This window comes from Aspergillus lucknowensis (assembly GCF_044049455.1).
Source record: "Aspergillus lucknowensis strain CBS 449.75 chromosome Unknown BJX67scaffold_41, whole genome shotgun sequence".
NCBI lineage: Eukaryota > Fungi > Ascomycota > Eurotiomycetes > Eurotiales > Aspergillaceae > Aspergillus > Aspergillus lucknowensis.
In genome coordinates, this window is record NW_027263585.1 from 24206 (window position 1) to 51773 (window position 27568).

General features: G+C 51.7%; 14 protein-coding genes across 14 annotated transcripts; 5 read left to right on the forward strand and 9 right to left on the reverse strand.

Annotated features, from left to right (window-relative positions):
- Positions 1 to 807: 807 nt before the first annotated feature.
- BJX67DRAFT_223217 (eukaryotic translation initiation factor 4E) lies at positions 808 to 2085 on the reverse strand. The gene is made up of 3 exons (XM_071025776.1): positions 1780 to 2085; positions 1647 to 1718; positions 808 to 1588 (listed from the first exon to the last, which is right to left on the reverse strand). The coding sequence occupies exons 1-3, from the start codon at positions 1972 to 1974 to the stop codon at positions 1121 to 1123; spliced, it is 735 nt and encodes a 244-aa protein (XP_070883304.1). The 5' UTR covers positions 1975 to 2085; the 3' UTR covers positions 808 to 1120.
- Positions 2086 to 2350: 265 nt separating this feature from the next.
- Positions 2351 to 3731, reverse strand: BJX67DRAFT_361400 (Mpv17/PMP22 family protein). The gene is made up of 5 exons (XM_071029860.1): positions 3529 to 3731; positions 3411 to 3465; positions 3209 to 3314; positions 2825 to 3130; positions 2351 to 2774 (listed from the first exon to the last, which is right to left on the reverse strand). Exons 1-5 carry the CDS (start codon positions 3537 to 3539, stop codon positions 2731 to 2733), a joined length of 522 nt encoding a protein of 173 aa, XP_070883305.1. The 5' UTR covers positions 3540 to 3731; the 3' UTR covers positions 2351 to 2730.
- Positions 3732 to 3945: 214 nt separating this feature from the next.
- BJX67DRAFT_223274 (40S ribosomal protein uS5) lies at positions 3946 to 5274 on the forward strand. The gene is made up of 3 exons (XM_071025777.1): positions 3946 to 4334; positions 4464 to 4721; positions 4770 to 5274. Exons 1-3 carry the CDS (start codon positions 4068 to 4070, stop codon positions 5025 to 5027), a joined length of 783 nt encoding a protein of 260 aa, XP_070883306.1. The 5' UTR covers positions 3946 to 4067; the 3' UTR covers positions 5028 to 5274.
- A 244-nt stretch (positions 5275 to 5518) lies between these two features.
- Positions 5519 to 6773, reverse strand: BJX67DRAFT_383802 (putative aldo-keto reductase (YakC); the record flags this gene model as incomplete). The annotated part of the gene is made up of 5 exons (XM_071033529.1): positions 5519 to 5814; positions 5913 to 6107; positions 6168 to 6281; positions 6342 to 6482; positions 6536 to 6773. The coding sequence occupies 5 exons, from the start codon at positions 6771 to 6773 to the stop codon at positions 5519 to 5521; spliced, it is 984 nt and encodes a 327-aa protein (XP_070883307.1).
- Positions 6774 to 10685: 3912 nt separating this feature from the next.
- Positions 10686 to 11147, reverse strand: BJX67DRAFT_383803 (CinA family protein; the record flags this gene model as incomplete). The annotated part of the gene is made up of 2 exons (XM_071033530.1): positions 10686 to 10955; positions 11052 to 11147. 2 exons carry the CDS (start codon positions 11145 to 11147, stop codon positions 10686 to 10688), a joined length of 366 nt encoding a protein of 121 aa, XP_070883308.1.
- A 768-nt stretch (positions 11148 to 11915) lies between these two features.
- BJX67DRAFT_383804 (uncharacterized protein) lies at positions 11916 to 12485 on the reverse strand (the record flags this gene model as incomplete). Its single annotated transcript, XM_071033531.1, has 1 exon — positions 11916 to 12485. One exon carries the CDS (start codon positions 12483 to 12485, stop codon positions 11916 to 11918), a length of 570 nt encoding a protein of 189 aa, XP_070883309.1.
- Positions 12486 to 13821: 1336 nt separating this feature from the next.
- Positions 13822 to 14202, reverse strand: BJX67DRAFT_383805 (uncharacterized protein; the record flags this gene model as incomplete). Its single annotated transcript, XM_071033532.1, has 1 exon — positions 13822 to 14202. One exon carries the CDS (start codon positions 14200 to 14202, stop codon positions 13822 to 13824), a length of 381 nt encoding a protein of 126 aa, XP_070883310.1.
- A 172-nt stretch (positions 14203 to 14374) lies between these two features.
- BJX67DRAFT_223314 (DUF3716 domain-containing protein) lies at positions 14375 to 15972 on the reverse strand. Its single transcript, XM_071025778.1, has 4 exons — positions 15748 to 15972; positions 15437 to 15694; positions 15035 to 15382; positions 14375 to 14971 (listed from the first exon to the last, which is right to left on the reverse strand). The coding sequence occupies exons 2-4, from the start codon at positions 15546 to 15548 to the stop codon at positions 14580 to 14582; spliced, it is 852 nt and encodes a 283-aa protein (XP_070883311.1). The 5' UTR covers positions 15549 to 15694; positions 15748 to 15972; the 3' UTR covers positions 14375 to 14579.
- Positions 15973 to 16111: 139 nt separating this feature from the next.
- BJX67DRAFT_361418 (uncharacterized protein) lies at positions 16112 to 18383 on the forward strand. The gene is made up of 3 exons (XM_071029861.1): positions 16112 to 17365; positions 17432 to 17803; positions 17887 to 18383. Exons 1-3 carry the CDS (start codon positions 16132 to 16134, stop codon positions 18144 to 18146), a joined length of 1866 nt encoding a protein of 621 aa, XP_070883312.1. The 5' UTR covers positions 16112 to 16131; the 3' UTR covers positions 18147 to 18383.
- A 50-nt stretch (positions 18384 to 18433) lies between these two features.
- Positions 18434 to 18757, reverse strand: BJX67DRAFT_383808 (uncharacterized protein; the record flags this gene model as incomplete). The annotated part of the gene is made up of 1 exon (XM_071033533.1): positions 18434 to 18757. One exon carries the CDS (start codon positions 18755 to 18757, stop codon positions 18434 to 18436), a length of 324 nt encoding a protein of 107 aa, XP_070883313.1.
- A 1362-nt stretch (positions 18758 to 20119) lies between these two features.
- On the forward strand, positions 20120 to 20558 carry BJX67DRAFT_361419 (uncharacterized protein). The gene has a single exon (XM_071029862.1). It carries the CDS (start codon positions 20276 to 20278, stop codon positions 20546 to 20548), a length of 273 nt encoding a protein of 90 aa, XP_070883314.1. The 5' UTR covers positions 20120 to 20275; the 3' UTR covers positions 20549 to 20558.
- Positions 20559 to 21612: 1054 nt separating this feature from the next.
- On the forward strand, positions 21613 to 22968 carry BJX67DRAFT_383809 (uncharacterized protein; the record flags this gene model as incomplete). Its single annotated transcript, XM_071033534.1, has 1 exon — positions 21613 to 22968. One exon carries the CDS (start codon positions 21613 to 21615, stop codon positions 22966 to 22968), a length of 1356 nt encoding a protein of 451 aa, XP_070883315.1.
- Positions 22969 to 23035: 67 nt separating this feature from the next.
- BJX67DRAFT_383810 (transcription factor domain-containing protein) lies at positions 23036 to 25513 on the reverse strand (the record flags this gene model as incomplete). Its single annotated transcript, XM_071033535.1, has 6 exons — positions 23036 to 23978; positions 24030 to 24194; positions 24245 to 24825; positions 24887 to 24984; positions 25046 to 25296; positions 25344 to 25513. 6 exons carry the CDS (start codon positions 25511 to 25513, stop codon positions 23036 to 23038), a joined length of 2208 nt encoding a protein of 735 aa, XP_070883316.1.
- A 345-nt stretch (positions 25514 to 25858) lies between these two features.
- Positions 25859 to 27495, forward strand: BJX67DRAFT_390018 (major facilitator superfamily domain-containing protein; the record flags this gene model as incomplete). Its single annotated transcript, XM_071034578.1, has 4 exons — positions 25859 to 25976; positions 26029 to 26729; positions 26781 to 27159; positions 27230 to 27495. The coding sequence occupies 4 exons, from the start codon at positions 25859 to 25861 to the stop codon at positions 27493 to 27495; spliced, it is 1464 nt and encodes a 487-aa protein (XP_070883317.1).
- Positions 27496 to 27568: the final 73 nt, after the last annotated feature.

Below are 27568 nucleotides of genomic sequence, written 5' to 3' on the forward strand. Positions count from 1 at the left end.
AACCACTAACATTTGGGAAACAGTACGCGCGCAGCCGGATTTATGAATGGGAGAAGGAGCCACGGGATGTGTTTACCTTCATTTGCTACATAATTAGGGCAGCGGTTCAGATAAGCCCTACAACAACAAAAGAGCCCGTGAATCAATAGGGAGGCACAAAAATAGGTACAAGCAGCCCCAGAAAGTTGCAATATGTGTTATACTAATCTCTACATTGTAGCTGCAGCATCGAGATAAAACCAGGATGATACCCGAGGCAACCTCGACAAGGCAGCTGAACGGAGTCCATTCACAACCTCCTCACTTTATCTTCGCGTCGAATCAGTAGAAGTCACGGTGCATGTGGTTCGGGGATACCCACCGAGCTGGGACCGGCCTCCATGTCCAGGAAAGGCACCAAAGCCCAATTCGGACACGGTACATTGAAAACATCTGCATATCGTCGACATTGAAACGTGAACCATAGACCTAATATTACCTCCTTCAACCACCATACCGGCTATCTTTCATAGATAGTGTCATCCCATACCCGATTCGCCAGCCGGGTATCAGCGGGACCGCGAGCTGCGTTATACATGTGGAAGGGCGGATGGGTGTTACTTCCTGGATGTCGACAGCATTCCTTCTATAAGTTATCGTTTGCTGAAGGAGTAACTACTATATTAGCAAGATAGCCGATGCCTCGCAATATTTTACGCAATGCTAGGGTTTCCGAAAACTCTGTCTGTTCAGAGACCATATCGACATATTATTTCGGCAAGTGACAACAAGGGCCAGTAAAAATGTGGATTATCGGTTCATGATGGATGCTTTCACTCTCGCTTTTCCGCCATGGTTTCGCACCGCTAGTCTTCGCACCCCGTAAGTAAACTCCAATATAAGTGGTATAGACTCGTCAAAAATAAGGCATGAAAGGGTAAAAACTGGTGTCTACTAGCAAGTCATCAGAAAATCAGAGGAGTCCCGGGGCCGGCGGGTGGGCTCAGTTAAGTTCAATTCCCAGTGCAACCCCAGTTCAGTCGTCGTCGCGGCAATCGGAGAATGGAGAATGGTCCGTTACTTCATGCCCTGAAATTTCAAAACATACGAATCGTCGAGCAACGCCACATTGTGAACAGGACTAAGCAGTGAACTTGGCTTTAGCTCTCGTGCTGCCGCTGTGGGCGCTATCAGTGTGTCCGGAGAATTCAACGACATCGTTTGGACCAAGGCGAAGGACTTCCTTGAATCGCCGACCAATTGATTCAAGCACCTCCTTCCCTTGAGCGGGTGTGCGACCGTTTTTGTCGCCAGGAATGCTCTTACCAACGGTCCGTGTCCAAAGTCCGATACGATAGAAGCCCTTCCGGACATTAACAACAACACCCATGACCTCCTGGTCGCCATCATTCTCGAGAGTCTCGCCAATAGCCGCCAACTGTGCGTGCAGCCAGAGGTCGTCGATAGGGACCGACCGTTTATCCTTGAAAGAGAATGACCACTTGCCACCGTGCTTGTTTTGCGGGTCTTCCCACTCTGGCCGGATGCCCTTCTTGAAGAGGTGGTAGTCTGCTTTGAGGCCTAGTTCGGACGTCGGAGAAATGTTGTTCTAGTGCGAAAGTGCGCGTCAGTAAACTAGACCCAAAAATTGCGCAGACGGCACATACATAAATACCCCAGAACTCCTCGACGGAGTTAAAGGTCACGACTTCCTTCAAGAGATCGTTCCAGTTATCGCCCTGATAAAGCGTAATCACAGTCAGCAAGTGGTGACATTCGACAGAGTTACGCTATCCTCACCTTGCCACTCGGGGGCTTGGTGAACCAGAGTGTCCACTCGTGCATTAGAGGATGCTTCACATTGAAGTTATCGGGGTCGTGGAACACGGTGACGACATCCCCATTTGTCTTCTCGGCTTTTTCTTCAGCGTTTACCGGGGCCGTGGTGTTCTCGTTTGTCACCGGGAGTGGAGGGTTCTCCGCAACAGCGGCCATATTGACTGGAAAATAAGAAACTGGACGTAATCGGGCGGTAGATGAGGAGATAGGGTCGCGAGGTCGATGTGAAAGAGGAATGAGCGGATCGTCAAGAGGAAGAAAAGCCTCGGTGGGGAGAAGGCGAAATTTGTGTTGTTGACGTCGTTAAGAAGGCGCAACCGAAGAGTGGCCGTAGAGAGGAAGGAGGCGGCGATGAAGGCGTATTTAGACACGTAATAGTCAATAACCTGCTCCAGGCAGAGACACGGTATGCAGAAGTGTTGGAGGACTCTCGAGAAGATGAGGTTTCTTGCGAGGCGTTTTTTTGGGGATTCTCGCAGCTGTCCCGCTTTTCCTTTTCTGGACGACCGGCCGATCCTCGTTGTTATTGGCTGCAGGGAGCCCTAAAAACATCCATGGATGGAGCAGTTCCAAGGTTGTGTTCGTGCTGGCTTTTGGACATAAGAGAAAGCGAACTCAGTAATCAACATGCGATTAGTATATTCTATTGAGCCCTGTTCTAAAGCAGTAGTTCTGCATGCCTGCTGTTGATCCTTCTGACCCATATATGACCACCCTGAAAGTTCTAATTGGTACACCCTTCACATGCCTCGAGGAAGATTTTGCGACGAAGATAAGCAGCCAACAACAGAAAGCCGAAGCGAATGGGGGGAAGGTATAGAAGATGTCAGATCTATATGCTGAGAAATGAGGCGCGCCGGTGCTATGGTGGGGTATCTCCAAATACAGTCCTCCTCAATCGAAATGATCAAATTATTTGTCGCCGCTGTTGATCATGCTGAGAATGCAATTCCATCCTAATTCAGCGGTCAGCAATATACCAAATGGCGGTATCTGTGACACTTACCCAAGCTTATCACGTTTACAACGAGCACCCGATACTCAAGTGGAACAAGGGCAAAATTGAAGCCTTGAACCGTGGGCCAGATTGTGAGGTTGGCTTTGTAGCTCGGAAGGAAACTGGTCCTCCACTTTTCGACGGGGTCTGTGCCTTCCATAACGGCCATCGATGATAAGAAGCAGGTAAGGTGGAGCGGAGTGAAAAGGCCTTGATCAACAGCGACACGGGCGACAATCGTAGCTTTCGGGTTCTTGAGGACGACATGGCGCTGCAGGAAACCAAACCATTTCGTGGCGGCTGGCCCGAAGACCGCTAAACCAGGTCTTAGCACAATCACGCAAGATGACAGGGTAATGAGTTGAACTGCAATCAAGACGATAACTAACTTACCACCCCCATAAAGAGCCATTCGGCCAGTCCTTCCCACATCGTGTTTTTCAATGCCCCTTCGATCCACTAACTGCTGTGCAAGAACATCGCCGCTCCCGAAAAGCACCTACTCGGAGTTCCCGTCAGCATTGCTTAAGGACGACAACGGTCATCAAGTGAGACAAATCTTATGAAGGAAATGAAACAAAATGCGAGAACTTACAGCGCTCGTAATACTGGCTGTAAGAATGGGCTGCTTTGCGAGCTTCGACTGGTACCTGGATAGCGATAAGGCTTAGTTCCGAGGGTCCCTTCCTCGGTGACAAGGATCGAAGACGCACCACCGTAACATCGTTTTTGGTCTGTGTGAAGGTCAATTGAAATGAGTGATCAATTGAGTGCGCTCAAGCAACTGAACGAAAGGGGTTTAAAAAGAGCGTTCAGGGAAGAAAAAAAGATTGGAAGCTGGCCAGGGACGAGCTCGAAGGGCCCCCAGATAAGAAAGCTCAGAATGCAGCATGACCAGCGAAACAAGCAAAAACCTGCAACAATCAACGCCACGCGCGGCACTATTTTTTCTCATTGGAGCGGAAGGCACCCCAACACGACAATCGGACCGTCACATGACGGACCCCATGCCTCGTGACGACGGTCTAGAGCGGTATGCCTAAAACGGATTGCGGTCTAGGGCTCAGGGTTGGCGCTAGTAGGGCATGCCGGGTCTCGCTTAGCGCACCCGCCCGCCAAATTTCCCGTGGGAGCCAAAACAGAGTGGGTGTGGATAGTGACCGAGAAATCGACCACCTCAGACGTCGACAACACCAACGACACCCTCCCGTCCGATACCTCATTTCCCTCCTTCGGTACCTTTACATTCAAAATGGCTGACGCTGCTCCTCGTGGACGTGGAGGATTTGGCTCTCGCGGTGACCGTGGTGGTGACCGTGGCCGTGGCCGTGGTCGTCGCGGTCGTCGTGGTGGTGGGAAGGAGCAGGAGAAGGAATGGCAGCCCGTCACCAAGCTTGGCCGTCTCGTCAAGGCCGGCAAGATCACCAGCATGGAGCAGATCTACCTGCACGCCCTGCCCGTCAAGGAATACCAGATTGTGGACTTCTTCCTGCCCAAGCTCAAGGATGAGGTTATGAAGGTACGGCAACGAAATTTTTCTCCCACGTCGATCGAATCAATTCGGCTCTTGTGATGGAAGGGATTACGCGCATGGAGGGGATTGGATGATTGAAGGAAGAAAGGCAATGGCCGCTGACAGTTGGTATAGATCAAACCCGTCCAGAAGCAGACCCGTGCCGGTCAGCGTACACGTTTCAAGGCTGTCGTCGTCATCGGTGACTCTGAGGGTCACATCGGTCTCGGAATCAAGACCTCCAAGGAAGTCGCTACCGCCATCCGCGCTGCCATCATCATCGCCAAGCTCAGCGTTCTCCCCGTCCGTCGCGGGTACTGGGGTACCAACCTCGGTGAGCCTCACTCACTGCCCGTCAAGCAGAGCGCCAAGTGTGGCTCCGTCTCCGTCAGAGTATGTAACGCCCTGGTTTGGTTTTGTAGGAAGTACTGACATAAATAGCTTATCCCCGCCCCCCGTGGTACCGGTCTCGTTGCCTCCCCTGCTGTCAAGCGTCTCCTTCAGCTCGCTGGTGTCCAGGACGCCTACACATCCTCTTCCGGCTCCACCAAGACCCTCGAGAACACGCTCAAGGCCACCTTCCTTGCCGTCGTCAACACCTACGGTTTCCTCACCCCCAACCTGTGGCAGGAGACCAAGCTCACCCGAAGCCCTCTGGAGGAGTTCAGTGACGTTCTGCGCCAAGGAAAGAAGTACTAAAAGTGCGGTGATGGGATATACTAGCATGATTCGTTTTTTTTTGATTCCACTATTTCCCACGGGGTTCAAATTTTGGCTGGGAAGGCACAACTTTTGTAACGCCTGAATGCGATGACGGTCTCACGAATGTAATTATCATGGGAAGCAAACGCAAGAGGAGTGAATGAAAGTTCTACCAGCCAAACGTCATATCGCTCTTCATTTCGCACCACGAAGTAATTCCAGACAGGATGTGCGGTGTTAGTTAATAGGTAGGGGTTGTATCGCACCAGCAAGAGGCACTTTTCAGCCGTTCCATAACGGAAGTCCAGTCATCTCGAAATTGAACTAACCACAGCCAAGCATTCTCTCGCATATCCTCGAGTCTAGCACGTCTACATTTCCAAACTAAGCCAGTTCATCGGGTGCAGCTGACTTCCAATCCACATTCCCCAGCAAAGTACTCTCACCCCGACCCAGATCCGCCACAAATAATTAATTCACCCTTGGAATCAATGCCCAACAAGCGCCTCCTGCGCCGGCGCATACCGATTCCCCTCAGGCTTCGCAACATCAATGATCCTCCTCATCTCGCTCCACTCCTCGGGGGAGAACTCAATCTCCCGCGACGCCCAGTTCTCCTCGAGCCGGCTGGCCTTCGTTGTCCCCGGGATCGCAATCATCCCCTGCGCCGCGACCCACGCGAGCGCGATCTGCGAAGTACTTACGCCCTTTCTCGAAGCGAGCTTCTTGATTTCGTCGACGATGGCGCGGTTTTTGTAGAAGTTTTCGCCTTGGAATTTGGGGCCTATCGGGGTAAGGGGTTTGTGAGATGATTGCTTGCTAATCTTTGTGCTTAGGCGGGAAATGGCGCGGAGGGGGTTAAGGAACGGGGAGGAGACTCACTTCTCCTCCGGAAATCGTCAGGAGCAAAGTCATCGGGGCTTTTGTAATCGAATTGGTCGACGAGCCAGCCGTGGCCAAGCGGGCTGTATGCGACGTAGGCGATGCCGAGCTCCTTCGCGGTATCGATGAGGCCGTCTGTTTCGTGTAGGGTCTCGAAGGCGGAGTATTCGGCTTGGATGGCGTCGATTTTGGCAACTACATAGGTTAATAACGAATAATCCGGACGCGAATGGAAGAAAGCGGACGGGGACGTACTTGAATTGGCCTTGCGGAGCGTCGCAGCCGAGGACTCGGAGAGACCGATATACTTGGTCTTCCCGGCCTTGCGGATCTCGTCGAGGGCTGTGATTGATTCTTCGAGGGGGGTTTCTAAGGTCGTTAGCTGGGCTATGTTCATGATCAGTGGATATGTATGTAGTGGTAACGCACTGGGGTCAATCCGATGAAGATAGTACAGGTCAGGCGCAAATCCGAGCCGTTCAATCGTGCCCTCGATATACTCCTTAATATGGGCAGCAGAGTTCGTCACGCCGCCACCACCAAAGACATCGAACCCGCATTTCGAGGCAACTATATCACTCTCGTCAACCGGACTCAACTTTCGATATTCGGGATCAACCGACCAAAAACCTTCTCGCGGAGGTTATGTTTCTTGATAAACTGTCCAAGCAGCTTCTCATTCACACCGGCCTGGTAGACGACGGCTGTATCCCAGAACGTGCAACCCAACTCGATTGCCTTCAACAGTACGGGTTCAGCCTCTTCGAAACTTAGATTCGAGCCTAAACCGAAGCTCAAGCCCATTGCTCCGAAACCGGGCGATGGGACCTGGATATTGGCGAATTGGAGTGTCTTGACCATTTTGTACGAGAATATATATTCACCCGCTGTCTCGGTTGGAGTGTGTTGTTTGGAAGGCCAATTTTGGCAGGGAGTTGGGTTATATATCCCAGCTACACTCGGATATACTCCGGAGGTATGAAATATCAAGTTCATTGCATCACTATCACTGCCCCTTAACTCCGATGGCCTGTCATCAACAAGTGGATGGAGAGGGGTAACTTGGGCCCTGGAGGTGTTGCAGAGTTCCACATGTCAAAGCTGATTGGTCACCAAGAAGAGGTCATCTCTCCACCAGACGGGATGAGGTGCAGAGACTGGATTGTTTGAGAGTTTATGCGGACGCTTGCAGGTCAGCACTCAATTATAACTGGCCATCGACATGAAATGTCTCGCTTTCCGAGTGCTTCAAAGAGGTTGAGTGAGACTCACAGATTGAAGAAATGCATAGTTGCGGCTGTGGCCTAACAAACTAGATACAAACTAGATGATGAACTGTACACCGGGTGAGCTGGAAAGCTCGTCTCTTCTTTTGGCATGCTGTAAAAGGCGGAAGTCGTCTGTCCTCTTGATAGTGGTAGAATGTCAGTAAGGCGTAAATTTTTTAACTTCGCTGGAAATCTCTCAACATAGCCTTGAAGACGGCTTAGCCTAAATCTGATATCACGCAGGAAACCAGCCATGAATAGGGCTTCCAATTTACGCGGGAGTATATCTCGCAGGTACTTCGTTCGGTGAAAGGCGCCCCCGGTATCGCGAGGGGTTCCATTGTGGAAAGTCTCAGTATGACCCGAAGTCTCCGCGGGATAGGGCCTTGGTGGATGCCTTGATAATCCATACTGCCGACGAACGCCGGCTAGCTTGAAATGCTTCATTGTGGTTTAAACGCAGGTAACGGCCCAGAAAGTGAGATGCATTCGAAGATTTCCTCTCCAGACCACCAGGGGATGTATTCAATTTTGTTAACGTCGTGAGCGGGTGATAAGAGTTCTTCCTGCGTGCTTGAATATTTCGTGTGCAGAAATAATCCGAATAGGCGACTCTTTCGTCTTTTTTCGAGACGACGCAGCGTGTCAACATGAGGCTTTGCTTTCGCCAAAAGTATCCCGAATGTCGACCTCGTCGGTGACAGATTAATTCATCCTCCAACTATTGGAGGATCGACCAGTGTCATACCTTGCCTCCTCTCCCTTTATTCCTTTATTTCCCTTTATTTATTCATTCAATTACTCTTTCCTAATATGGTTAATGTAAAGGTCTACCCGTACCTATTGCAGGGCTCCTTACAGGTATAAATATTACTAGGTAGGCCTTAGTTAACAACTCAGATTCTTCTTCCACTTTCATCCTCTCCCTGTAGCTCGCACCTCCGTGGCTCATACCAAATAAAGGTCAGCGTGGGGTGGCTTGCGGCGTAGGTCACCTGACCACAGTCAAGCCCTAACAGGCCTGGGCAGCAGTGGTCTCGACCTTTATTCCACCTGCAAATCTGGCCACTGGCACTCTATCTGACTATGTACCACTTGCTCCGAGCCAGTATGGGTCTGGGAAACTCTAGTGCAAAGTTTTCATCCTCAATCCGTTCCTATGAAACCGTAATCTGGCCCGTGTCGACGCAAATTCCAACTGATTTGTCTTTCTACATCTATAGGCCAGGGATACTGCTCAGATCCTCCTATCACAATGTGTTTAACCCAGATGAGTGATCACGCGGCCGGCCTGCCGGTGGTTGCGACTGCCCTTTCGTTTTGACTCACTGTGACATTGTCGGTTCCTTCCTTCGTCCGTCACTACGAGCACCCTGGTATCGTCTTTGTATTTCCCTTGTACTTGGTGTGGGACATTCTCCACCCGCTGCCTACATTAGTTTTCACATATTTTCGATTTCTGTCGACCAGGATTATCCACTATAATTAGCCCTTCCTAGAAAGGGTGTTGCTCAAGAATGAGCTCCATCCCGTCCTCTGGTGGAGTCGTGCTCATCCGACCCCGACTGCTGTCCTCACCGTTGAAGCGAAGGATTACGCCATCCTCTGAATCATCAGCATCGAAAAATGTTCTTCTTATCTCTTAGGTCCCTTGCGGACATGCCCCATCGAATTTGTTCAGTAGCTTGGCTAAAGGCCTTTCCTGGAGGGATGGGGGTTCGATTGGTAAGTCAATGGTTGCCTGCGGATCTACAGAACATGTCGAGACCAACAGAGGTCTAGAGTCACGGTATCCTCGTCCACAGGATGCTTACTCCGACTCTGACCCCGTCAACGTGATCTTCCGGTATCACGTCAAGTGATTCTCGATTTCGACCTGCGCACAACACCTTCGAAGTTCTTGGACAGCAAAAGCAACAAGATACTTCTTGACATCTTCCCGGATGCTCGTATAGCTGAGTTCGATGAACGAGTCCTTGTCTACTTTTTTAAGAAGCTGCCGCCCAAACCTTGGCCACGAAAGATTGCAGGCGTGCCTTGCTATCTGACCGATAACGTAAATGACCGCGGGCCCAGCATACCGATCCGGCGACGCAGCCGCTCTAGAATAACTATCTCGGATCATCTGGACCTTCGTGGCGTCGAGCCCGCGACCGAGCTTGTGTTCAATTTAGTAAAGGACGTTTTCCTCCAAGTTTCGATCTCCATCAGGGAGATTCAATTCTGGGGTCGCGTGGTCATCGTTGTGCTTGAAGACACCAGCGACGAGGGAATTCTTTTTGAAGTACCTCGTTCAGTAGCGCAATGCAATTGCTTCTACCTCTTCGAGCGAGAGATGTCGCGGCCAGGGTCACTTCCGGCATTCCGAACGCGGACAGCCTTGTCAAATTGTGATCAAATCGATAACTCACAATACGAGACCCTCAGGCCCGGGGTAGTCGTGAGTTCTGGCAACCATCCGCGGAAAGAGGAGCGTTTAACCTCCTCTGGTGTTTTCGTCAAGGATACACTCGGCAATAAGTACATGACAGTCGCTAGTCATGGGTTCCCGAGAGCACGCTTTGATAGAGGGGTTTACCATCCAAATCAAGCGGGCATAAAAATTGGGGAGTTAGTAGCGGAACTCTCACACACCGATGTCGCCTTGGTGAAGTTGGACGACATCATCAGATTTGAGAATAAAACGTTCGAGAATACTTTAGGGCCCGCGCCGTCATTCAAATTTGCAGGATTCTCGAGGGCGACCGAGACCAAACTCGGTGATGAAGTTTTTCTCGATAGCCCGTTCTCAGGTTTTCTGGAAGGGACTCAACTATCCCACTGTCTTCTTCGTATCCCGAATGATAACCCACTTGAATCAGAGCAGAAGTGGATCCGTTGCTAGTGGAATTATATGGGACGAGGTTCTTCGGGGGCGCTTGTTGATGGTCTATGTGGTTCGGCAATCTGGGACGAGAACAAGAAGGTGACCGGCTTTTTCAGATATGCTCCCACCTCTGGGATATTCGTTGATTGTTGCCTGAGTACTGCGGCTGATAATCTCCTCGATAAGGGATACTCGATGGAGTAACGTTTGTCGAATAGACATATCTTGGGTGCAGCGTCGTGGACTGATCACTCTGTGATTGTGTGTCCATGGGATGAATTCAGCCATCGGTTATGTTGGGAGTTAGGGGTTTGCAGTGTTTCTGTAGTGTTAACGCCATATGCTACATGCGTTATTGGTCATCACTGTAATATGAGTATGAGATCCCGATGCAGTTTATCAAAGAGCGGAAGTTCCATCCTGCGATAGTAGTACATCCCGAAGTAGCTCTAATGACCCCCTCGCAAACGCAACCATATTCGCCGCCCGATCACTGCTCCCAGTCTCAATCTCCCGCGTTACCTCTCCCCGCGCACTCGAAACGGCCACTGCTACATATCCACTGCACTAATAAGCCATTGATCACCTCTACAACCCACACATACAACTAGATAGATAGGAAGAAAGGGAAGCAGATACTCACGGCGTTCGATTCCTTGTTGCTCCCCCCGTTGGCCCCGCCGTCCCGCTCTCCCCGACCGCATATGTCGAGCCCAGCGTGCGCCGGGCATGTCCCGCCAGACCAGCAACAATCTCCGGCGTGGGCCCCGCGTAGCCCTCTAGATTTTCTGACGTCCACCCGCCGAAGGCAAGCCGGGACTCGAGCGTGTACACGGTCACCCCGCCTTTGTAGATTGCTGATGCGCCCGGGATCGAGAGAAGGGAGGCGGAGATGAGACCGCCTGCTGCCTGGGGTTACTTGGTCAGAATTTCCCGCCCCAACGGCGCGGGAGGAACGAATAACTGCGTATTTATGGGGGGAGGGGAGGAAGGGAGGAGACGTACTGTCTCGGCGACGGAAACGGTTTCGTTCCGGGCTTTGAGGAGGGAAAAGATTTCTTGGATGAAGGGGGCGAGGCTCGGGGGTGGGAATTCGGCCATTGTGCTGGGTTGAGTTGGCTTAACTAGTGGACTCTTTTTGCTGTTCCTATTGATGTGAAGTGGTTCCGATGGGTTGGAATGCCTTTTATGTGACGTGAGATGTCAGAAGTGAGGTTGTCTGGCGGGGTAGGGGTGTTGACTAAGCGCCCATGTGTTTAGGACAGGCATGCAGCATGCATGTTGGGCAAGCGGTTAGTGGTATAAGTATTGCTGACTATGTGGAAGATCATGATAATCTAGGAGAGAGCTATAACTGTGTTTATAGGTAAAACAAGTGTTTTTCTTGATCCACCAAGGTTCGCGTCTGGGGAATCACTACTGCGCTGTACGTACGGGGCCGACTTAGGGCTACGCTAGCACATGTCTGGCTGCGCCGCTTGGGGAAGAAACCTTGGAAGATGAGGATGTTGAGTCGATGCTTGCTTCTGCCCGACTCTCCTAGGGACTATTCCAAAACGTGTTCAAAGAGAATCATCCATACAGAACAACTTATCCTACATACTTTGTCTTGGAACTCAGTAGGCTGGGTAGGTTGCGTATACGAAGATATGATGCCTTCGGTGACGCCTATTCAGATTCGGCTGCGACAACTGGAGACGCTGGTTTAGCTATTGATAAGATAAAAAATCACTGTAAATGGTAAATGGCAAAACAAGACAGCCATCCATACAACCATAAGGGCGTTTGTCTGGAAACACCAGCTGGGCGCGCCGCGAAAGCCCGATTAACGAGACATCCACCATTTGGCATGCTCCAGATCCCCAGATCTCAGATATCATTGTTCCCACCAGACGAACAGTCAGCCAAATGTAAATCAGGCCCACAGTAAGCACCGTAGTCAAAACGGGTCGGCTTTCCAACCATCAACCACCCCCTCCACGCTCCCCCATGGTCAAGTCGCAAGCAGGTTGTCCCGTAGATACGGTAGTCAGCCACGGCTTTGAGGTACTTGTTCAGTGCGCCGGCGAGGATTTCCTCCTCAGCGGTGGTGTCGCAGTGTGGGCCGGTCGCGTAGTACGAGTATGCGAAGTTGTTGCCCTCGACGAAGGAGGTGATCAGGTTACAACGGTGGAGGATAGACTGGGACTCTATGAGAGAGGCGAGTTTCCAAGAAAATGCTGCGGCGTCGTTGACGATGGTGCATTCGCCGGATGCGTTGCTTGTGCAGACTTTCAAGGCGGTAAGGGGGTTGACGGGGTCATCGGTTGAGTTGTCATTGTTGGGTTGAGAGACGCTGAGGTTGGAATTGTTGAATATGTTGTTTCTAGCATTGATTGCTAGTGAATAAACAGGGGATATGACGCAAAGCGTCAGGAACAAGGTCTTGAGGTGAACCATGGCGGTGGTTTGGTATGGAAGGAATATCTGAAAGTGGCCGGTTTCTGGATGGATTGACTGTATATGACGATATGTTGGAACTGAACCGAGATAAGGATGGCACTTCTGATCAACGCAGATGAAAGAGAAGAGGAAGAAGCAATTCTCAGTCGAACGAGGAGAATGGCGCTTTTATAACACTCGAGCACGTCCAAGAAGCGCTGGGACTACCATAATCGGAAATCAGTGAAGGAACTATTAAATATCTAGGGTTCACCCAGAAAATGTCGGTATCAGAAGCTGAAATGATGGCATGTCTGCTCATTGGCTATCCCAAAATATTTTGGGATTCGCAGTCTCCTAGAGCAAATTAGGAGATATCGTGCTTCCTTTTGCCTTCTCGAGATAGAGATCCGATGCTCATTCACAGCAGCCTCTTCGCTACCCACCAGATTGCAATTCACTCGAAATCTCACCGAATCCGGGAGCTTGTGTAGTCCTAGCTTGGAAAACCCACCAATGTGAGAGACACGGGCGAAAAGACTGTGACGCGATGAGCTGATGCTATGACTGCCAGCACCATACCACCAGAAGTGATGTGGCGGAGGTATTAAGCAAGTCAAGCTTTAATTCGCTCAGAACTCAACATGCCCACCGAAATGAGTGAAGCTGGCCGTGGCAGGCTGCTGAGAAGCTTGCCCAGGTGCGCACATCGGTTCAATCTACTCCGTCTTCTTAGCCGAGGCTTTCGCTTTCTTCTATCTTCGCACAATAGCTTCAACACCAATACCGCCGAAGACAAGGCCGATCCCAAGCATGCTCGGATTTGGAAAAGCCTCTACTCCCTTGAGTCCCTGCTCCAAGTCTCTGCTCTCTGACAACCGAGCTCTCCCTTAAGGGCAATAGGGAAGATGTGCATGGTATGTTCGTGAGGTCGTGCAAGTGTGTCTTAAATGTGAAGACTTTCGTCGGTTGAACAATCCTGTGAGGGTCCAGCGTTGTAGGTGTGGGATTTATCGGTCAGAGCCGTCAGTGGTTGGGGGCAGTTGGCATTTTAAGATCTAGCAGGACTTCTGATCGCTATTTATTTTCCAGACAACAAAGAACATGGGAAAATCCCCCGTATCTTCTACATAGACTGTTTCTTTGTTGTTCAACTCCTGCTCGCTCGTGGGGTGGAAAGACATCAGGATAGGAAACAAATATTATTGGCGGCTTATCTGAATCATGTGGATGTTCGTGCTTGTAGCACTGCAGGTGTATGCATGAAGGGTCCTGAACAAATCGGCAAATGATCCTGCAATCCATATCCTGAATCAGCAGGCCTGATCCAGCATATGCACCTCAGCAGCCTGGGCTACCGCGCCTCCTCCCTCTTCAAATCCAACACCCGCCACTCAAGCGCACTGCGCCAACTCCTCCCCCCAGCAGCCCAATCACACACAACCGACACAACGCGCTCAAACCCAGGATCAAAGACGCTGCCCCAATCCGACTCGCGCAGCACCGTCGCCTGGAAATGCGCATCTGGCCCGCCGTCGCGGTATTCAACCGTGTAGCCTCCGTACGGAGGGTCCGCGTCTAGCGCGACTTGGATGAAATAGTTGCCGTTTGAGTTCGTGTCCTCCACGACCACGAAGTTGTCGGTGAGGTTCATGTCTGCTAGGAGGTCGTGGAGTTGCTCTGGGGAGGGGTTATCTAGAGTGCGGTCGCCGTCTGTTGCGCTGATTCGGGACATAATTGTGATCGGGAAGGATTATAGTGGTTGATTGCTGAGAGACTGTGTCCTCAGACAAGAGAGCGGTGGCGGAGTTCTTGATGAAGGGCCGAAAGGCGTCAGGGCACAAAAGATTGCAGGTGGATCGACAGCCATGCTTCTTGCGGACTAGCGTTTGATGGAGATTGGATCTCAATTACCTCTTAATTGTATTATGATTTGGAATAGCATCAACTACCAACAAAAGAAGCATTCAATGGAGGAAAATTGTCAAATCACGCGGGCTACACCGAAGACCTCATTCGCTCCTGTAAAAAGCAGGAGGAGTCCGGACGAGGCAAGGCGCCGCGACAGACGGCAATTATGACACCAGGAGCGAGCCGTTTTGGGGCCATAGTTTAAGGCTTTTTCTCACGAGCGCTCTGGAAGAATTTCGCGGCTTCTACTTCCCAAAAAGCTGTTGGAGACCTGTTCTCTTGGCTTTCAAGTTCCTCAATCCTTTTTCGAGTATTGTGTGCAAAGAACTCGAAATCTTTGAGCTGCAAGCGTAATTGGGCGACGTCGTTCCATGAAGAAGGGCGTACAGGCCAGGGAAGGGCCTGCCCGTCGAATGCAGTCTTCAAGTATGAAGGCCGGGGTGTATGATGCATCTTCTTTGACGGCTTTTGTGTGTCTGCATCTGTCTCTTCGGAGTCTTCTTTCCTTTTGATGGTCATGGACTTAGTGGATGTACCCGCCGACATGGCGGAGTTGGGCTCGCGGGTGAGGACGCAATGCAAGCCACCGCGTGCTACAATGTCACTAGCCTCAGTCAGTTCTTGCGCGACGGGGGAAAACGACTGAGTGGACCTACCCGGTAATTTCACGTCCCACGGTTGTCCGCTCTGAGCCTCGAATGCATGGCGATGGGAACAATGGACACCCTTGTGGTGAAAGATGCAATTCGCGCACGCACTAGACCACATCGACTGGTTTTTGTATGTTGGAAACACGACACAGCTCTTCCAAGGACCTCTGTGTTGGCAATGCGAACAGGCAGCGATCGCTACCCCTCGGCACTGTAATAGGGCTGCCGTGCGTTGTCGCTTATCTTTCAGTTCTCTGGCGAGCCCGTTGTCCCAATCGAGGGGTCGAACCGGGGATAATAGCTGGATGAGTCGGTCGTCGCAGGCGCTTCTCGGCAGGTCTGGTGCATCTATTTCTGGGCGGGAGTTAGTTTTCAGTTCTCGATTACGTACAGATCAGGGGGCCGTGCCATTTATAGTATCTCGGACACCGCGATCAGGCGAGGTCTCATCGCGGCGAGGCTGGTCCGGGCTAGGCGAATTGCCTCGAGCCAGGCCATACGCTGCAAAAAGCGCGGACATCGTCGGGATAGAGTATGTACCGCTGTGACAGAGGGTTGCGATCAGAGGAGGTGAGGGGATGGGAATATCAAAACAAGAGACTCGCCTGCAGTGCTCGCGCGAAAACGTGTCGCGTCACGTTCCATCGAGAAAAGAGCTCATTTATTCTGCGGTGAAAGCCAGACATGGTAAATAATCACTTCCCAATTGGAAGACCTACAGGAAATTCAAGACTTGAGAAAGAAAGTATTCGAAGAAGAGAAAACTTGCTCGTGGGTTGAAGTGAAATGTTGACTCCCTACGATTCTCGACACTTGGTGAGTGGTAGCGATGGCCCCCATCCAGGGATCAGTTCGTCTGCAGAAAATCTTTTCTCGGATCTGACTACCTTTATATTCAAGAGGCAGATCCTGCCTGAAGCAAGAAAATGATTTTTGCTCCCTCAATCACTCATGAATTGAATTGAAGTCGAGAACGCCAAGCCGCTTTCGTATCCTGGAGGCGTGACCAGTGGCCCACATCCACTCAGTGTCTCCTTTCGTTGCTCGAGATGCGATTTCCATCTCTTCCTTCTTGTTTACCAGCCTGACTGAAATTAGTCGTGATGGCTAGAACGAGATCAAGAAACCCTCCAGTGCCACTTGCGCATGTGAAGCCTTTTAGGCAGCCTGGGGCTTCCCCAGTCCCTTTTTCGTTCAAACCTCCAACCTTCTTTGCCTCGTCAGAAAGATCCCTCCAGCTGCTCTTTTCCCTTCCGCACTTCATCGTTGCAGAAATATTTGCGTTTGTCCTTGCCGATGGCTTGTTCCGTCAAGCTAATGAAACCCCGTTCTTTGCATATGTCTCTTTGTTCACCCTCGTCACCGAGAGCAAGGCGTTGAGGGGTGTCTGCCGGGAATGGAGTCGACAGCTTCGGGACTGTCTCTTTGCGGGGCTCAGTGCAAGGAGCGGACTTCTTGCCCTTGTGACTCTGATGGAGCTACCTCGTATTCGGGCTGTTTTCCCAATGCTGAACCATTGCGTCCTTGATCTAGGAGACATGATGGATGTGGCCGAGATGGAAGGCCGCCTCTCACAGCTGCAGTCTAACTCCTCAGAGCTGGCTGTCGTTAGGGCGGTTACATGGGGTGATGATTCATTTGAGCACCTCAACTTCATTCCGTATGGCTCCCCGCGGACAAGCAGATCCCGAACCCGGATATTACAGGAATACCTGGAGTATCCATCGTGCATCGAGTTCCAGGAACAACTGGCCAAGAGAGTAAATGGGGATGAACACCTCTCACCACTTAAAATTAGGGACACATTGCTTTCTGAGCTCATGGCTCTACACTTTTATCATGCGCATCTTCTAAGGAGCATCCTCAGCTGTGTTGCCTCGGCCACTTACCTCACGATCCCTGCATTTATCATGCCACTACTCCTTGGGGACTGGTCTTACGAAGCAGCTGAGAACTCAAAACTCCAGGAAAAGCTCAAGTCCGTCAAAAGTGAGGGAAAGTCAATCAGAGATATACTAAAGCAATCCCAACAAATCCAATTCATCGGCCTACCAAACCCCTTTGTCATACCCTTGGGCGAAAATACAGGCGTGGAGCAGTGCGAGACCCAGAGAAAGATGCTCATCCACGCTTATCACAAGGCCGTTGAAGCAATGGACTTCCCGGGTGATTTCTCCGGGCCCTCGCGCCGGATTGGAGTCCACAGCGCGTTAGAACTCGTCGACCCCGACTGCAACGCCGAATGGTGGCTCCGGTTTCTCGAATCTGCGATATCGAACGGAAGGCCATCAAGCCTCTTTATAACGGTTGGGTCTCCCAAGACCCCTTTACAGATGGGTACGAGATCCACTCGCTGTAACTCCTCCTCACTCAGTCCTTCCCACTACTAATCATTCCTGGAAGGCCCTCCAAATCTCGGCCTTCGCCCAACAAGGGAGTACTTCACCCGACCCGCCCATCTCCACCTCTGCGAAGAATTGCCCAAACTCAGCCTCAGTGGCATCACACGTCTAGACCTGAACCTCCTTACAATATGCCCGGTCTTCTTCACAAACGCAAGGAAGTACCTCCCAAGTATCTCAGGCGTCTGGAATGTCACCTCCGCACCTCAGCTCTGCTCCCACTGGGTGGAAACAAACCCAGCCTTGACTTCTTCAGACGGCCAGATTGCCGAAGATCTCGCTGTAATCGAGCAAATCATGCATGAGGCCCGCAGTCTAGGAGAAAACCTAGATATTAGTGTTTGTTTGTCATTCTATACGGCTCGTCTCCCTGGTCCGTTTACCCCCCCCACCACCTCTCCTCTTCCCCTCTCCCCGGGTTCCCTAGTTAATCATGCTCAATGCCCACCCAAATAGTAGGCACCTGGAAATCCCTCACTCTCCACCCAAAACAAGACAGAGTCATATACACATCCACCCCAGTGCATCCTCACCGCTCGCCAATGCTCGGTTTCAGCGCCGAATTCGCAATGGAGACCTTTTTGTCCTCTGTCCGCACGCTATACCCTCGACGGAGGGAGGAGCGATTCGGGCTTTTCAATCTACTGGATGAGATTGCCGGCGCTGATGTGGGGCGGATCAGGGATGGTATACCGGCGTACCTGGCCTCTGGATAGAGTCGACTGAGATTGTGCGTGTTAATGCTTTACCAGTAGGGTATCGACTTGTTGTTGATGCTGTGATTGAGGTTTTGAATTTGTTTTGGGACGATGGATTGCAAAGACTAACGGACGCTTTTTGATGAGGGGGGGGGGTGAGTATAGAAATGGGATTGTTGAATGTCCTGAGACACTGCTGGGTAAGTTGCAGATACTGAATACGAAATTAATCGATATTATGACCTACTTGGTGCAGCATTAGGTATCTCATTCAGCATCGAATTCAGTCGACCTCGTAAGATCCTTCATTTCGCATACCCCTCGTTCAACTCCTTCAGCTTCTCTCCAAATAACCCATATCCATCCGAGCCCATTTGAACCCTTAGCACGTTATTCGCATCATGTTCGGCCCAGGTCTTCGCAAACAAACCGGTTCCATCAAATGCATCGAGGACCCTCGCCCCGAACTTAGGCGGGTCTCCGCCCACGAGCGCGGGGTTCTCCGCAACCGCATCGATATTACTCAACCATGCCTCCATTTTCTCCTTGTAATCTCCCGTTATGCCTCCATCTGTGCGGGTACCATGTGCCGGAAACGGGGTCCGGAAGCCGCCTGGCTCAATGATCATGGTGCGGATGCCGAAGGGGGCGAGAAACTGGGCGTAGGATTCTGTCAGCGACTCCGTGGTTGCCTTGACGGCACGGACGAGGCGCCGCTAAAGTTGACCGAGAGGAATCGCCATCTCGGATGTGGTTTGTACTACATCTGACGAAGCCGGGCGCTCCCCTCGAGGGACAGATGCCCGAGAATACAGCTGCGCCAAGGGGCGCTCCTGCGTGCCTGAACCATCGGACAACGATGGGTTTGCCTCATTGCTTCGCTAGATCGCTGTCGTTGGGCTCGGGCCTCACCTCTGATATGATCTGGTTGTTCTCGGAAACGTTCCTCGGTCTTGACTAGGGATCAGCCTACCCAAGGCATCAGTCAGCCTCTCAACACTGGCAAGAATCTATGGGAAACGAAATCAACGCAATCTTTAAGGCAAGCTTTGAGTTTCGTGCTTTGCTTCCCTGGGCTGTCTTTTTCGATAATATTTTTATCCACCATCATCACCCGGAACCACTTCTAGAAGCCCACAGAAGCCGATTTAGACCCAGAATAGGTGATACCTGCCTGGGCTGTTTCGGACTGAGTCGGGTACGTTGACCAAGCCCCCCATCGACACAGGGCTTCTTTCCCACCCTGAGACTTCATGCCTCACGAAACTTTCCGCGGGGCCTCCTGGTTTATCGTGTCATTCTCAGAAATTCCTCCTCCAGTCGCCTAGTGCCGATATAGAATACGTCTAGTGACTTCCCATTTCCGGTTCTATCCCCCAGCAGATTGCAAGCATGGAGGCGGGTAACAGAAATCCGTCCGATCTAACAAATTTCATCTCCCTCCATCGGAACGGTAGAGTTAGCATTCTAACTCATGTCTTCAATACTAACAAAGCATTGGAACGAGTCGTGGGCCACCATGTTTGAAGTTGACTCAGGGCTGCCTTTCAGCTGTGGTCCTAGCAACCCCCCCCTTTGGACCGTCTCAGAAGATGCTCTCTAGCATATAATACCTTCATGAATCCCAGAAGGCTTTGCAGAAATCATCGTTGATCTTTCATCTCTAAAGAGCTTGCGCAAATTTCCATCCACCAGGAATTGTTTCCACACTGCATTTCTTAACAATGGCAGCCAAGAGGGTAACCCCGGGCGAAGGTACGATTACCTGTAACGATCCTATCGGTCCCAATACTAACATGGTACTTCCTTTCCTTCTCTTAAAGCAGGTACATTTGCATCGAAAATCCAATCACTTCGCAACTGGTCAAGTGGGGACCACGCTAGTCGGGACCCTGCTCGGGGAATTTTGAACAAGTACTTAGTTCAGCCTCTACGTGAGGCCTCGAATCGCAGAATAGATACAAGCACCGAACGTCCGGAAGGCCATCAATTCGCCTTGGCATACCACCTAGCCACTGGCGCCCAGATCCCGCTCGAACCATCGCAAACAAGCAGCTCCCAAGACGAACTGCGACCGGAAGGGCCGCACATATTATTCTTGCGCGGCCATTTATCAAACACATCTGTAGATCGTATGGCAAGCAAATATGACCTGGACCCCGAGTGTGTTCTCCGGCGACTCGATAGTCCGCGATTTTCTTGTATTTGGTACGACGGAGCATGTGATGGAGCAAAAAATCACCGTTGAAATTCGCCCGTACGAAAACGCATGGCGCGCCGTTGTCTGGCTAGACCATGGGCGTGACCTCGCGGAATCGCCAAGAGGCCCGTGGTGGCCTACCTCTGGAATTCATACCGAACCCCCCCCCCCCACGCATTCCCAGTTGTTGTCCGCGACGGGGACAACGACACCGTCCTGATCCCAAAGAGGACCGTCAGTGCTCACGAAGGTCAACTGAATCGGGGGATCAAGCAGACCATACGCCAGCTTCCTCTCGAATATGGACAAGGCCTGGTTAGAGAGATAGCCGCCGAAGATCCCATTTATGCGCTCAGGGAAATATTCCACTTTTCTGCGTCCTCAGAAGAGCAAATGCTCGTTTTAATGGAACAGCGAACCATGCACGAGCTCGCCTTCACAGGAAAATACCACGCCCGATTCAACGAGGTGTCCCTGGTAAACCTTCAGTTTATCAGGGAGCACCTCGTGACTCGCGCCAGCAGGCTGGAACAACTTTTGCTCATTCTCGAAACACACCAAAAGATGCCATACAAATGGACCCATAGTGGTAGATCGAGAGAAGGAGAATACACGATCGCCTTGCTTGTGACGCACTTCGAATATCTCCTGCAGCGAGCGAGGCCCCTTATCGAAGAATGTGAAAAGGGGATGGAGGGGTTGATGAATAGTTCCGGGTCAGAGAAGGACGAGCACTCGGCTGAAAACGCGAAGAAGATCCACAAACTGACGATGATTGCGACGGTGTTCATCCCCCTTTCTTTCGCGTCTGCCATCTGGGGAATGAATGTCGAGGAGCTGGGAAGTGGGAGCCAACCACTGTGGATGTTCGGCGTCACCGTTGTCCCTATCGGGTCTCGAGGATTCAGTCACCGCAGCACTGGGGGAGAATTTTCCCACGGAGATCTGTTCTCAGCCGGCGCAAGGCAGGAGTCAATTCAAGTGATACAGAAGCTCAGACCTCCAGAACACCAGTGCAATCCGGTTCACAGGTCATACGTGGTTCTCTGTAGGGGTCTTGGGCGACCCGCTACCTACCGTCGATGCTGATGGGGCCGTCGGGTACATGTACCCGATCCGCCAGTGCAAAGCTCGACCTCTCCAAACAACAAGGGTTCGGTTCTCCCCTCCTTCCGTGACCTCATCTCGCGTCTCTCATTACGACTACTTCTTTACTTTCTTCTACCCTGCCCGCTAGACCGTCATTTTTTCCGATCGGTTCACGCACAACCGTCTACTATCACCATGCCAGGCGAGATTCCCTGGGTCCTGCCCCAACAGAAACAGTATATATTCCGCAGTGCCACCCTCATCGATCCCGTCGCCGGAAAAACCCACCCCAACGCAATCGTGATAACAAGAAATGGCAAAATCGTAGCCGTCAGACACTCCCCAGATGGCTCAATGGACTCTGTGCCCGCCACAGCGAGCACTGACGAACGCGACGCCGACATCGTGGACATCGACCTGGAAGGTAAATACCTCTGCCCAGGCCTCATAGACTGCCACGTACACCTGAACGCTGTTCCCGGCGAGAAAGGGTTGTACGCCATGAAAACGCTAAACCAGAACGTCGCCACGCTGCGCTCAACCCGACTAGCCAAAGAGATGATCGGGCGCGGATTCACGACCGCGCGCGACTGCGGCGGGACATCCATTGCATTGAAGGAAGCTATCCAAGACGGCGTCGTAAATGGGCCGAGACTCTTTGTCGCCGTGAACCAGCTCACCCAGACCGGCGGACATGGGGACCTCAGATGGCGGTACGACACGACGCAGTGCTGTGGCGGACATGTCTTCGGGACCAATGGGCGCCTATGTGACGGTGTCGACGAGTGTCTGCGCGTATCGCGAGATCAGATCCGGCGCGGGGCGGACTTTATCAAGATCATGGGCGGCGGGGGCGTGAGTTCGCCGACCGACGCAATTGACAGCGTGCAGTTTACTCCCGAGGAAGTCCGGACGATTGCGGGGGTTGCGAGTATCAATAAAACGTACGTGAGCTGCCACGCGTACACGCCTGCGTCGATCCAGAACGCCATAAATAACGGGGTGCGGGCGATCGAACACGGGAATCTGATCGACGAGGAAACGGCAAAACTCATGGCTCAGAAGGGCTGCTTCCTTACCCCGACTCTGGTGACGTATAAGGCTATGGCGTCGGATCGGTACGTTCAGTATCTCCCGCCCGAGGGTGTGGAGAAGAATGAGGCCGTTCTGCATGCTGGATTGGGGAGTCTCAAGATTGCAGACGAAGCAGGGGTCACCATGTGTTTTGGGACGGATCTTCTGGGCCCGATGTGCCATTTGCAGACCAACGAGTTCGCCATTCGGTCTGAAGTGCTGGGTGCGGAGAAGATTTTGAAGATGGCGACCGTGAACGCGGCGAAGTTGTTGATGCGCGAGTTGGAATTTGGCCGTATCGAGCCGGGATACGCTGCTGATCTCCTGGTGTTGAATGCGAACCCGTTGGACGATATTACGGCGTTGGATCGGCCAGAAGAGCATCTGTTGATGGTTATGAAGGAGGGCAGAGTACATTGTAGCCGGTGGAGCAAGGTGGCCGTCGAAGTTGATCCTCCTCTCCAAGAAATTCAGTAGAGTAGATATATTATTATCCGTGTAAGCGTCACCTCTAGTAAGTGGTGCGAAGACTAATCTAGATAAGTTAGAGCGTTGGAAAAGTGAAGTCCTCAAAACCACCGAGCCCTAACGAGTCCAAATTATCCGGCCACACCGAATAGAACGCACCCTCAGCCCCCCCGCTTTGGTGCATGTCGTCGAGAAGCGCAAAATCCACGCTGTCATTGACTTCACCACGCCCGGCGTAGGATGTACTACGCGAACTTTGGCCCATCGTCTGATCTAGAAACAATTCCTGCCCGCGTGCCAGTGTCCCTTGGCCACCCTTGGCTGCCATCCAGCTCTCCCATTCTCGATATCCCAAGTTTTCAACGCTTTCAGGTTCATGGCTATTCATTCTCTGAGTGGCTTGACTCATTTTCATGGCGGCTATGACGCGCTGGAGACGCTCAATCAGCCCAAGTGCCTGTTTGGCATTCTGGCATCCCGTCGCCATGTGAGCCATTGCCTGCATGGCCGTTTCCATGGACGACTCATAAAAGGGATGTTCATGTACAAGTTCATGGGTCATGATAATGAGTGCCGCAGTGCTGCAGCAATTCTGATCTGTAAAAGAGAACCTCGCTAGTTTATTGTTCTCCTTTAAATACCTGACAAGTTGGATGACTTCAAACGCAGCCGAGACGCAGTCCCGGACCAGACTGGCTTCGTAACCAGTCGGAGATGTTTCGGTATCGACATTTGAGTCCGTACCAGATCCAGAGTGGGCAGTGTTGGAAGTGTCCTTTTGAATCTGAAGGCTCTTTTGAATATGACGAAGGAGGGAATTGCGGCCCATGTAAATCATAATCAAATTGCGAGTCATATGCAGGTGTACGCCGCCTCGGAAGGACTTCATATCGGGGCTAAGCTTATCCAATTGAAGCCGCGGTGGCAGATCGCGAGACCATTCGTTGAGACTCTCCTTGATTCTGGTGGCTGAACCTTCCGAGGCAGCCTCGTTTTCGAAGCCATGGGTTTTACTTATCCTAGGTGCTTGGTTAATGAAAAATTTGCAAGGAGGAAGCGCAGGTACTCACCGTACAACATTATTGAAAATCCGCGTCAGCGCAATACTGGCCTGTAAGTTGATGATATTATCCTCAGAATGCGGTAAATCCAAGTCTTCGTTAAACTGTGGTAGCGGTGCATCAATGTCGTCTTCGCGGATGGATTCCGGACGGTCGAGGAGAATAGTAAGACGCCTATGAACGTCTAGCAAGGCAAGTTACTCGTAGTTGGGTCATAAGCAAACCTTTCACTTGTATATAGCGACCACCACAGCCTATTTCTAACGTGCATGACCCTTTCCTCAAGATTCTCCGCTGCAATCTTTCGATGTAGGCCGGCTGAGATGGCTATCTTCAAGGCCATTCCATGGTAGATATATGATAAATCCGAAATATTTGACGGGAGAAGGAACAATCCCATCAAGAAGCAAGCTTGTATGCTCTCTAATGAGCACTGCGTCACGACATCAGGAAGGAGCAGTTTCGCCTTGGTATAAAAAATCATCCCCGGCCCACCACTCGAGACGTTTCTGGATGAAGACGATCTTCGTGGCCCCTGCAGTTCAGCAAACTGACTCCCCATGGATAGTACCATCAGGGTCAAACAAAGGAAACTCGGATCAAATCTAGTGGAGGTCGGATTGTTGTACCAGCTAGCCAGTCTATTCTTGAACTCTGCTCGGTCCATATAGTAGTAGTTTGCCTCGACGGTGTGGAAGAAGACTCCAACCAGAAAGTCTGCCACACTTCTCGGAGGCAAAACTTGCGCAGCGGCTCCTATCAAATGTGGATCGATATCACTCGAGTTGCAGGATTGGACGTAGCCCTAACAGCAGTCCCCGATATTAGTACCAGCCTCGACAACAAGAAACTTCCGGCAAACTAACAAGGTTTAATTCGGCTGAAGTCTCATCCGGTGATCTCGCGATAACCGCATCCTGTACTTGAGCGAGGAATGTCCCATTAGAACCCTCGCCGACATAATCTACGATCATGTTCAGCAACTCTGACCAATTACCTGGCTCTTGTAGGTGCCGAGTGCTTACGCGTTTGATGGGGGTTTCTTATAACCAGACGTGCAGACTGTGGTGACACAGCGGACTCTTCGGTTGAGTAATCTGACGTCGCTCGGGACATGCGGCGCTGTGAGGTGTCATTGCTGGTAGGAGCGATCGGGGGGTTTTGGCTGTCGGCGAAGACACATTCGACTCCAATTCGCAGACAACGCTTGCAAACTGGGTCGGGGGCCTGTGGCACAACAATGCACCTAATCTTCTTCCCCCTGCACCTCTGACACCTACAATCCGTCAGTTTCGATCGAGGGTTAGAGCCGATCCGACTCACGCTTTGGCTATCCTCCTCCTTTCCCAATCTGGAACCCGTGGCCGGAATCGGATGGATCGGTTAGAATTCATAGCAGGAGTGGGACGTTCAGTTGCAGAGATGAAGAGCAGAGAGAGAAGCCGGGAAGCTGGTGCCGGGTACTTGTACCCGGTTTGAAGTCCCGTGCCCATCCCGAATCCGCCGTTGGAGAGAGTGTGTGCTAGCGCCCAGGAAAGGCATGGTTGCAGGAGAAAGAGCAGCCAAGTGGGCCGTTCTCCGCAGATAAGCTGCTTGGAGGCGTCAATCTGGGGTTGGAGTTGTCCGCGAGCCGAGATATGCGGTGGATGGGAAATTGGGAGGAGGCTGTCTCCTGCGTGAGTTAAGATGGGGGAAGTCTGCCATCCCCTTGCCTCCCTCATCAACACATTTCCCTATCCTCCACGCGAGCTATGGCTTTGACTGTTGCCAACGATGAAAAGGTCTCTTCTTGCCAGCAACATTCCCCAAGCCAGATCGTCGATGGTCTTTCCGCTGACATGAAGCATGGAGAGGAGAATGTGTTCGAGGCCATTGATCCGGCAGAGGAGAGGAAGCTCGTCCGCAAGCTGGATATGGTGATACTGCCGCTGATGGCCTTTGTCTATTTCTTTCAATGTGAGTAGAAGACAGGGCATTTACTACGAGCAGCGCAGCTGACCGTTGGCAGACCTCGACAAAAGCTCCATCAACTATGCTGCCGTCTTTGGCCTTCGTGACGACCTTTCACTCAAGGGCCAAGAGTTCTCCTGGGTCGTCTCGCTCTTCTACTTCGGGCAGCTCGTCTCGGAGTATCCCGCGGCCTACATTCTCTCTCGTCTCCGGATCACCACGTTCATCGGTATCACAATCATCGTTTGGGGTGGCGTCGAGATGTCAATCGCTGGCACCAAGAACTTTGCCGGCATCGCTGTTGCGCGTTTTTTTCTTGGGTTTTCGGAGGCTGCAGTCTCCCCTGCGTTTCTCATCATCACATCTCATTGGTACCGACGCAGGGAGCACCCCATTCGCGTTGCCTCTTGGATTTCTATGAACGGAATCTCTCAAATCGTCGGTGCTCTCCTAATGTACGTAGTGGGCGGTGCCAACATGAGTATTGAAAGCTGGCGAGCCATCTTTTTGATCTTTGGTGGCCTAACCTGCGCATGTGGTATTACTTTCCTCGTCATAATGCCCAAAGACACGACTACGGCTTGGTTTTTGAACGAAAAGGAACGTGAGCTTGCCACCCGCCGTCTCGCAGTTGATCGTGCTACGCGTGACCGCGCCGAATTCAACAAGGTTCAGATGTGGGAGGCCCTTAGGTCGCCCTCCACCTGGATATATTGCTATTTTGCGCTATGCATCACCCTACCGACACCTATCTTGAAGGTTTGTGGTTGCCCATTTTTCAAAGGGCCATGCTGACTTGCAGTGGAATAGTTTTCCTCCACCGTCATCAACGGATTCGGTTACTCGAGATTCAGAACAATGCTTCTTGGTACACCAAGTGGCGCCTTTAGCTTCGTCACCGTGTGGATGTCGGCTCTCGGTCCCCGTATCTTCCCCAACTCACGTATCTTCACCATAATTTTCCTTTCCCTCATTCCGTTTGCCGGTTCATGCGCTCTGCTGTCCGTGCCCGTCGACAAGGCGCAAGAGGGCAACACGTGGGGCATTCTCGCTGCTACGTGGCTCGCATCCTGTGCTTCTGCACCTTTATGCGGTGCAGCAACGCTGATGGCATCAAACGTTAAAGGCAATACCAAGAAGTCCATCGTCAGTGCTGGGTTCTTCATCAGCTATTGCGTTGGATGTATAGGTAAGTCATGCTACCGCCGTACTCCCACAAGACTACCATGTATCTAAGGACTACATCCTGACTTACGCAGTCTCCCCACAAGCATGGACCGACAGCGACGCCCCCAGGTACACGAAAGGGTGTTTTCTCTCCATCGTCAGCTGGTCCGGTCTGATCATCGGATTAGTAGTGTACCTCATCATCGCCAAGTCCATAAACAGGAAGCGCGACTTGCTCGCGGAGCAGGGTCACGCTGAGTACATGACCAGCAGGACGGCTGACGGCGTGGCGACGGGGTTGGCGATCGACTCCGATTTGACAGATCGGCAGGACAAGGGGTTTCGGTACTCGACTTGAGGTTATCTCATCGACAGATCTAGATGAGTGGTGCTCAAGCAGGAGCACCGAGAGACAATCCGCAATGCATATT

Bases quoted from the DNA above. Each gene is read 5' to 3' on its own strand.
- BJX67DRAFT_223314 (XM_071025778.1), bottom strand. From the start codon at position 15,548: ATGTCCGCGCTTTTTGCAGCGTATGGCCTGGCTCGAGGCAATTCGCCT. The intron at 15,383-15,436 runs GCACGGCCCCCT...ACTCCCGCCCAG, and splicing joins TGTCCGAGATACTATAAATG to AAATAGATGCACCAGACCTG. The intron at 14,972-15,034 runs GTAGGTCCACTC...GTGACATTGTAG, and splicing joins GTGGGACGTGAAATTACCGG to CACGCGGTGGCTTGCATTGC.
- BJX67DRAFT_361400 (XM_071029860.1), bottom strand. The intron at 3,131-3,208 runs GTAAGTTAGTTA...GACCTGGTTTAG, and splicing joins AATGGCTCTTTATGGGGGTG to CGGTCTTCGGGCCAGCCGCC. The intron at 2,775-2,824 runs GTAAGTGTCACA...CCGCTGAATTAG, and splicing joins TGTAAACGTGATAAGCTTGG to GATGGAATTGCATTCTCAGC.
- BJX67DRAFT_361418 (XM_071029861.1), top strand. From the start codon at position 16,132: ATGGCTAGAACGAGATCAAGAAACCCTCCAGTGCCACTTGCGCATGTG. The intron at 17,366-17,431 runs GTACGAGATCCA...CATTCCTGGAAG, and splicing joins CAAGACCCCTTTACAGATGG to GCCCTCCAAATCTCGGCCTT. The intron at 17,804-17,886 runs GTCCGTTTACCC...CCACCCAAATAG, and splicing joins CTATACGGCTCGTCTCCCTG to TAGGCACCTGGAAATCCCTC.
- BJX67DRAFT_223217 (XM_071025776.1), bottom strand. From the start codon at position 1,974: ATGGCCGCTGTTGCGGAGAACCCTCCACTCCCGGTGACAAACGAGAAC. The intron at 1,719-1,779 runs GTGAGGATAGCG...ACGCTTTATCAG, and splicing joins CCAAGCCCCCGAGTGGCAAG to GGCGATAACTGGAACGATCT. The intron at 1,589-1,646 runs GTATGTGCCGTC...CTTTCGCACTAG, and splicing joins AGGAGTTCTGGGGTATTTAT to AACAACATTTCTCCGACGTC.
- BJX67DRAFT_223274 (XM_071025777.1), top strand. From the start codon at position 4,068: ATGGCTGACGCTGCTCCTCGTGGACGTGGAGGATTTGGCTCTCGCGGT. The intron at 4,335-4,463 runs GTACGGCAACGA...CAGTTGGTATAG, and splicing joins TCAAGGATGAGGTTATGAAG to ATCAAACCCGTCCAGAAGCA. The intron at 4,722-4,769 runs GTATGTAACGCC...TGACATAAATAG, and splicing joins GTGGCTCCGTCTCCGTCAGA to CTTATCCCCGCCCCCCGTGG.
- BJX67DRAFT_361419 (XM_071029862.1), top strand. From the start codon at position 20,276: ATGACCTGGACCCCGAGTGTGTTCTCCGGCGACTCGATAGTCCGCGAT.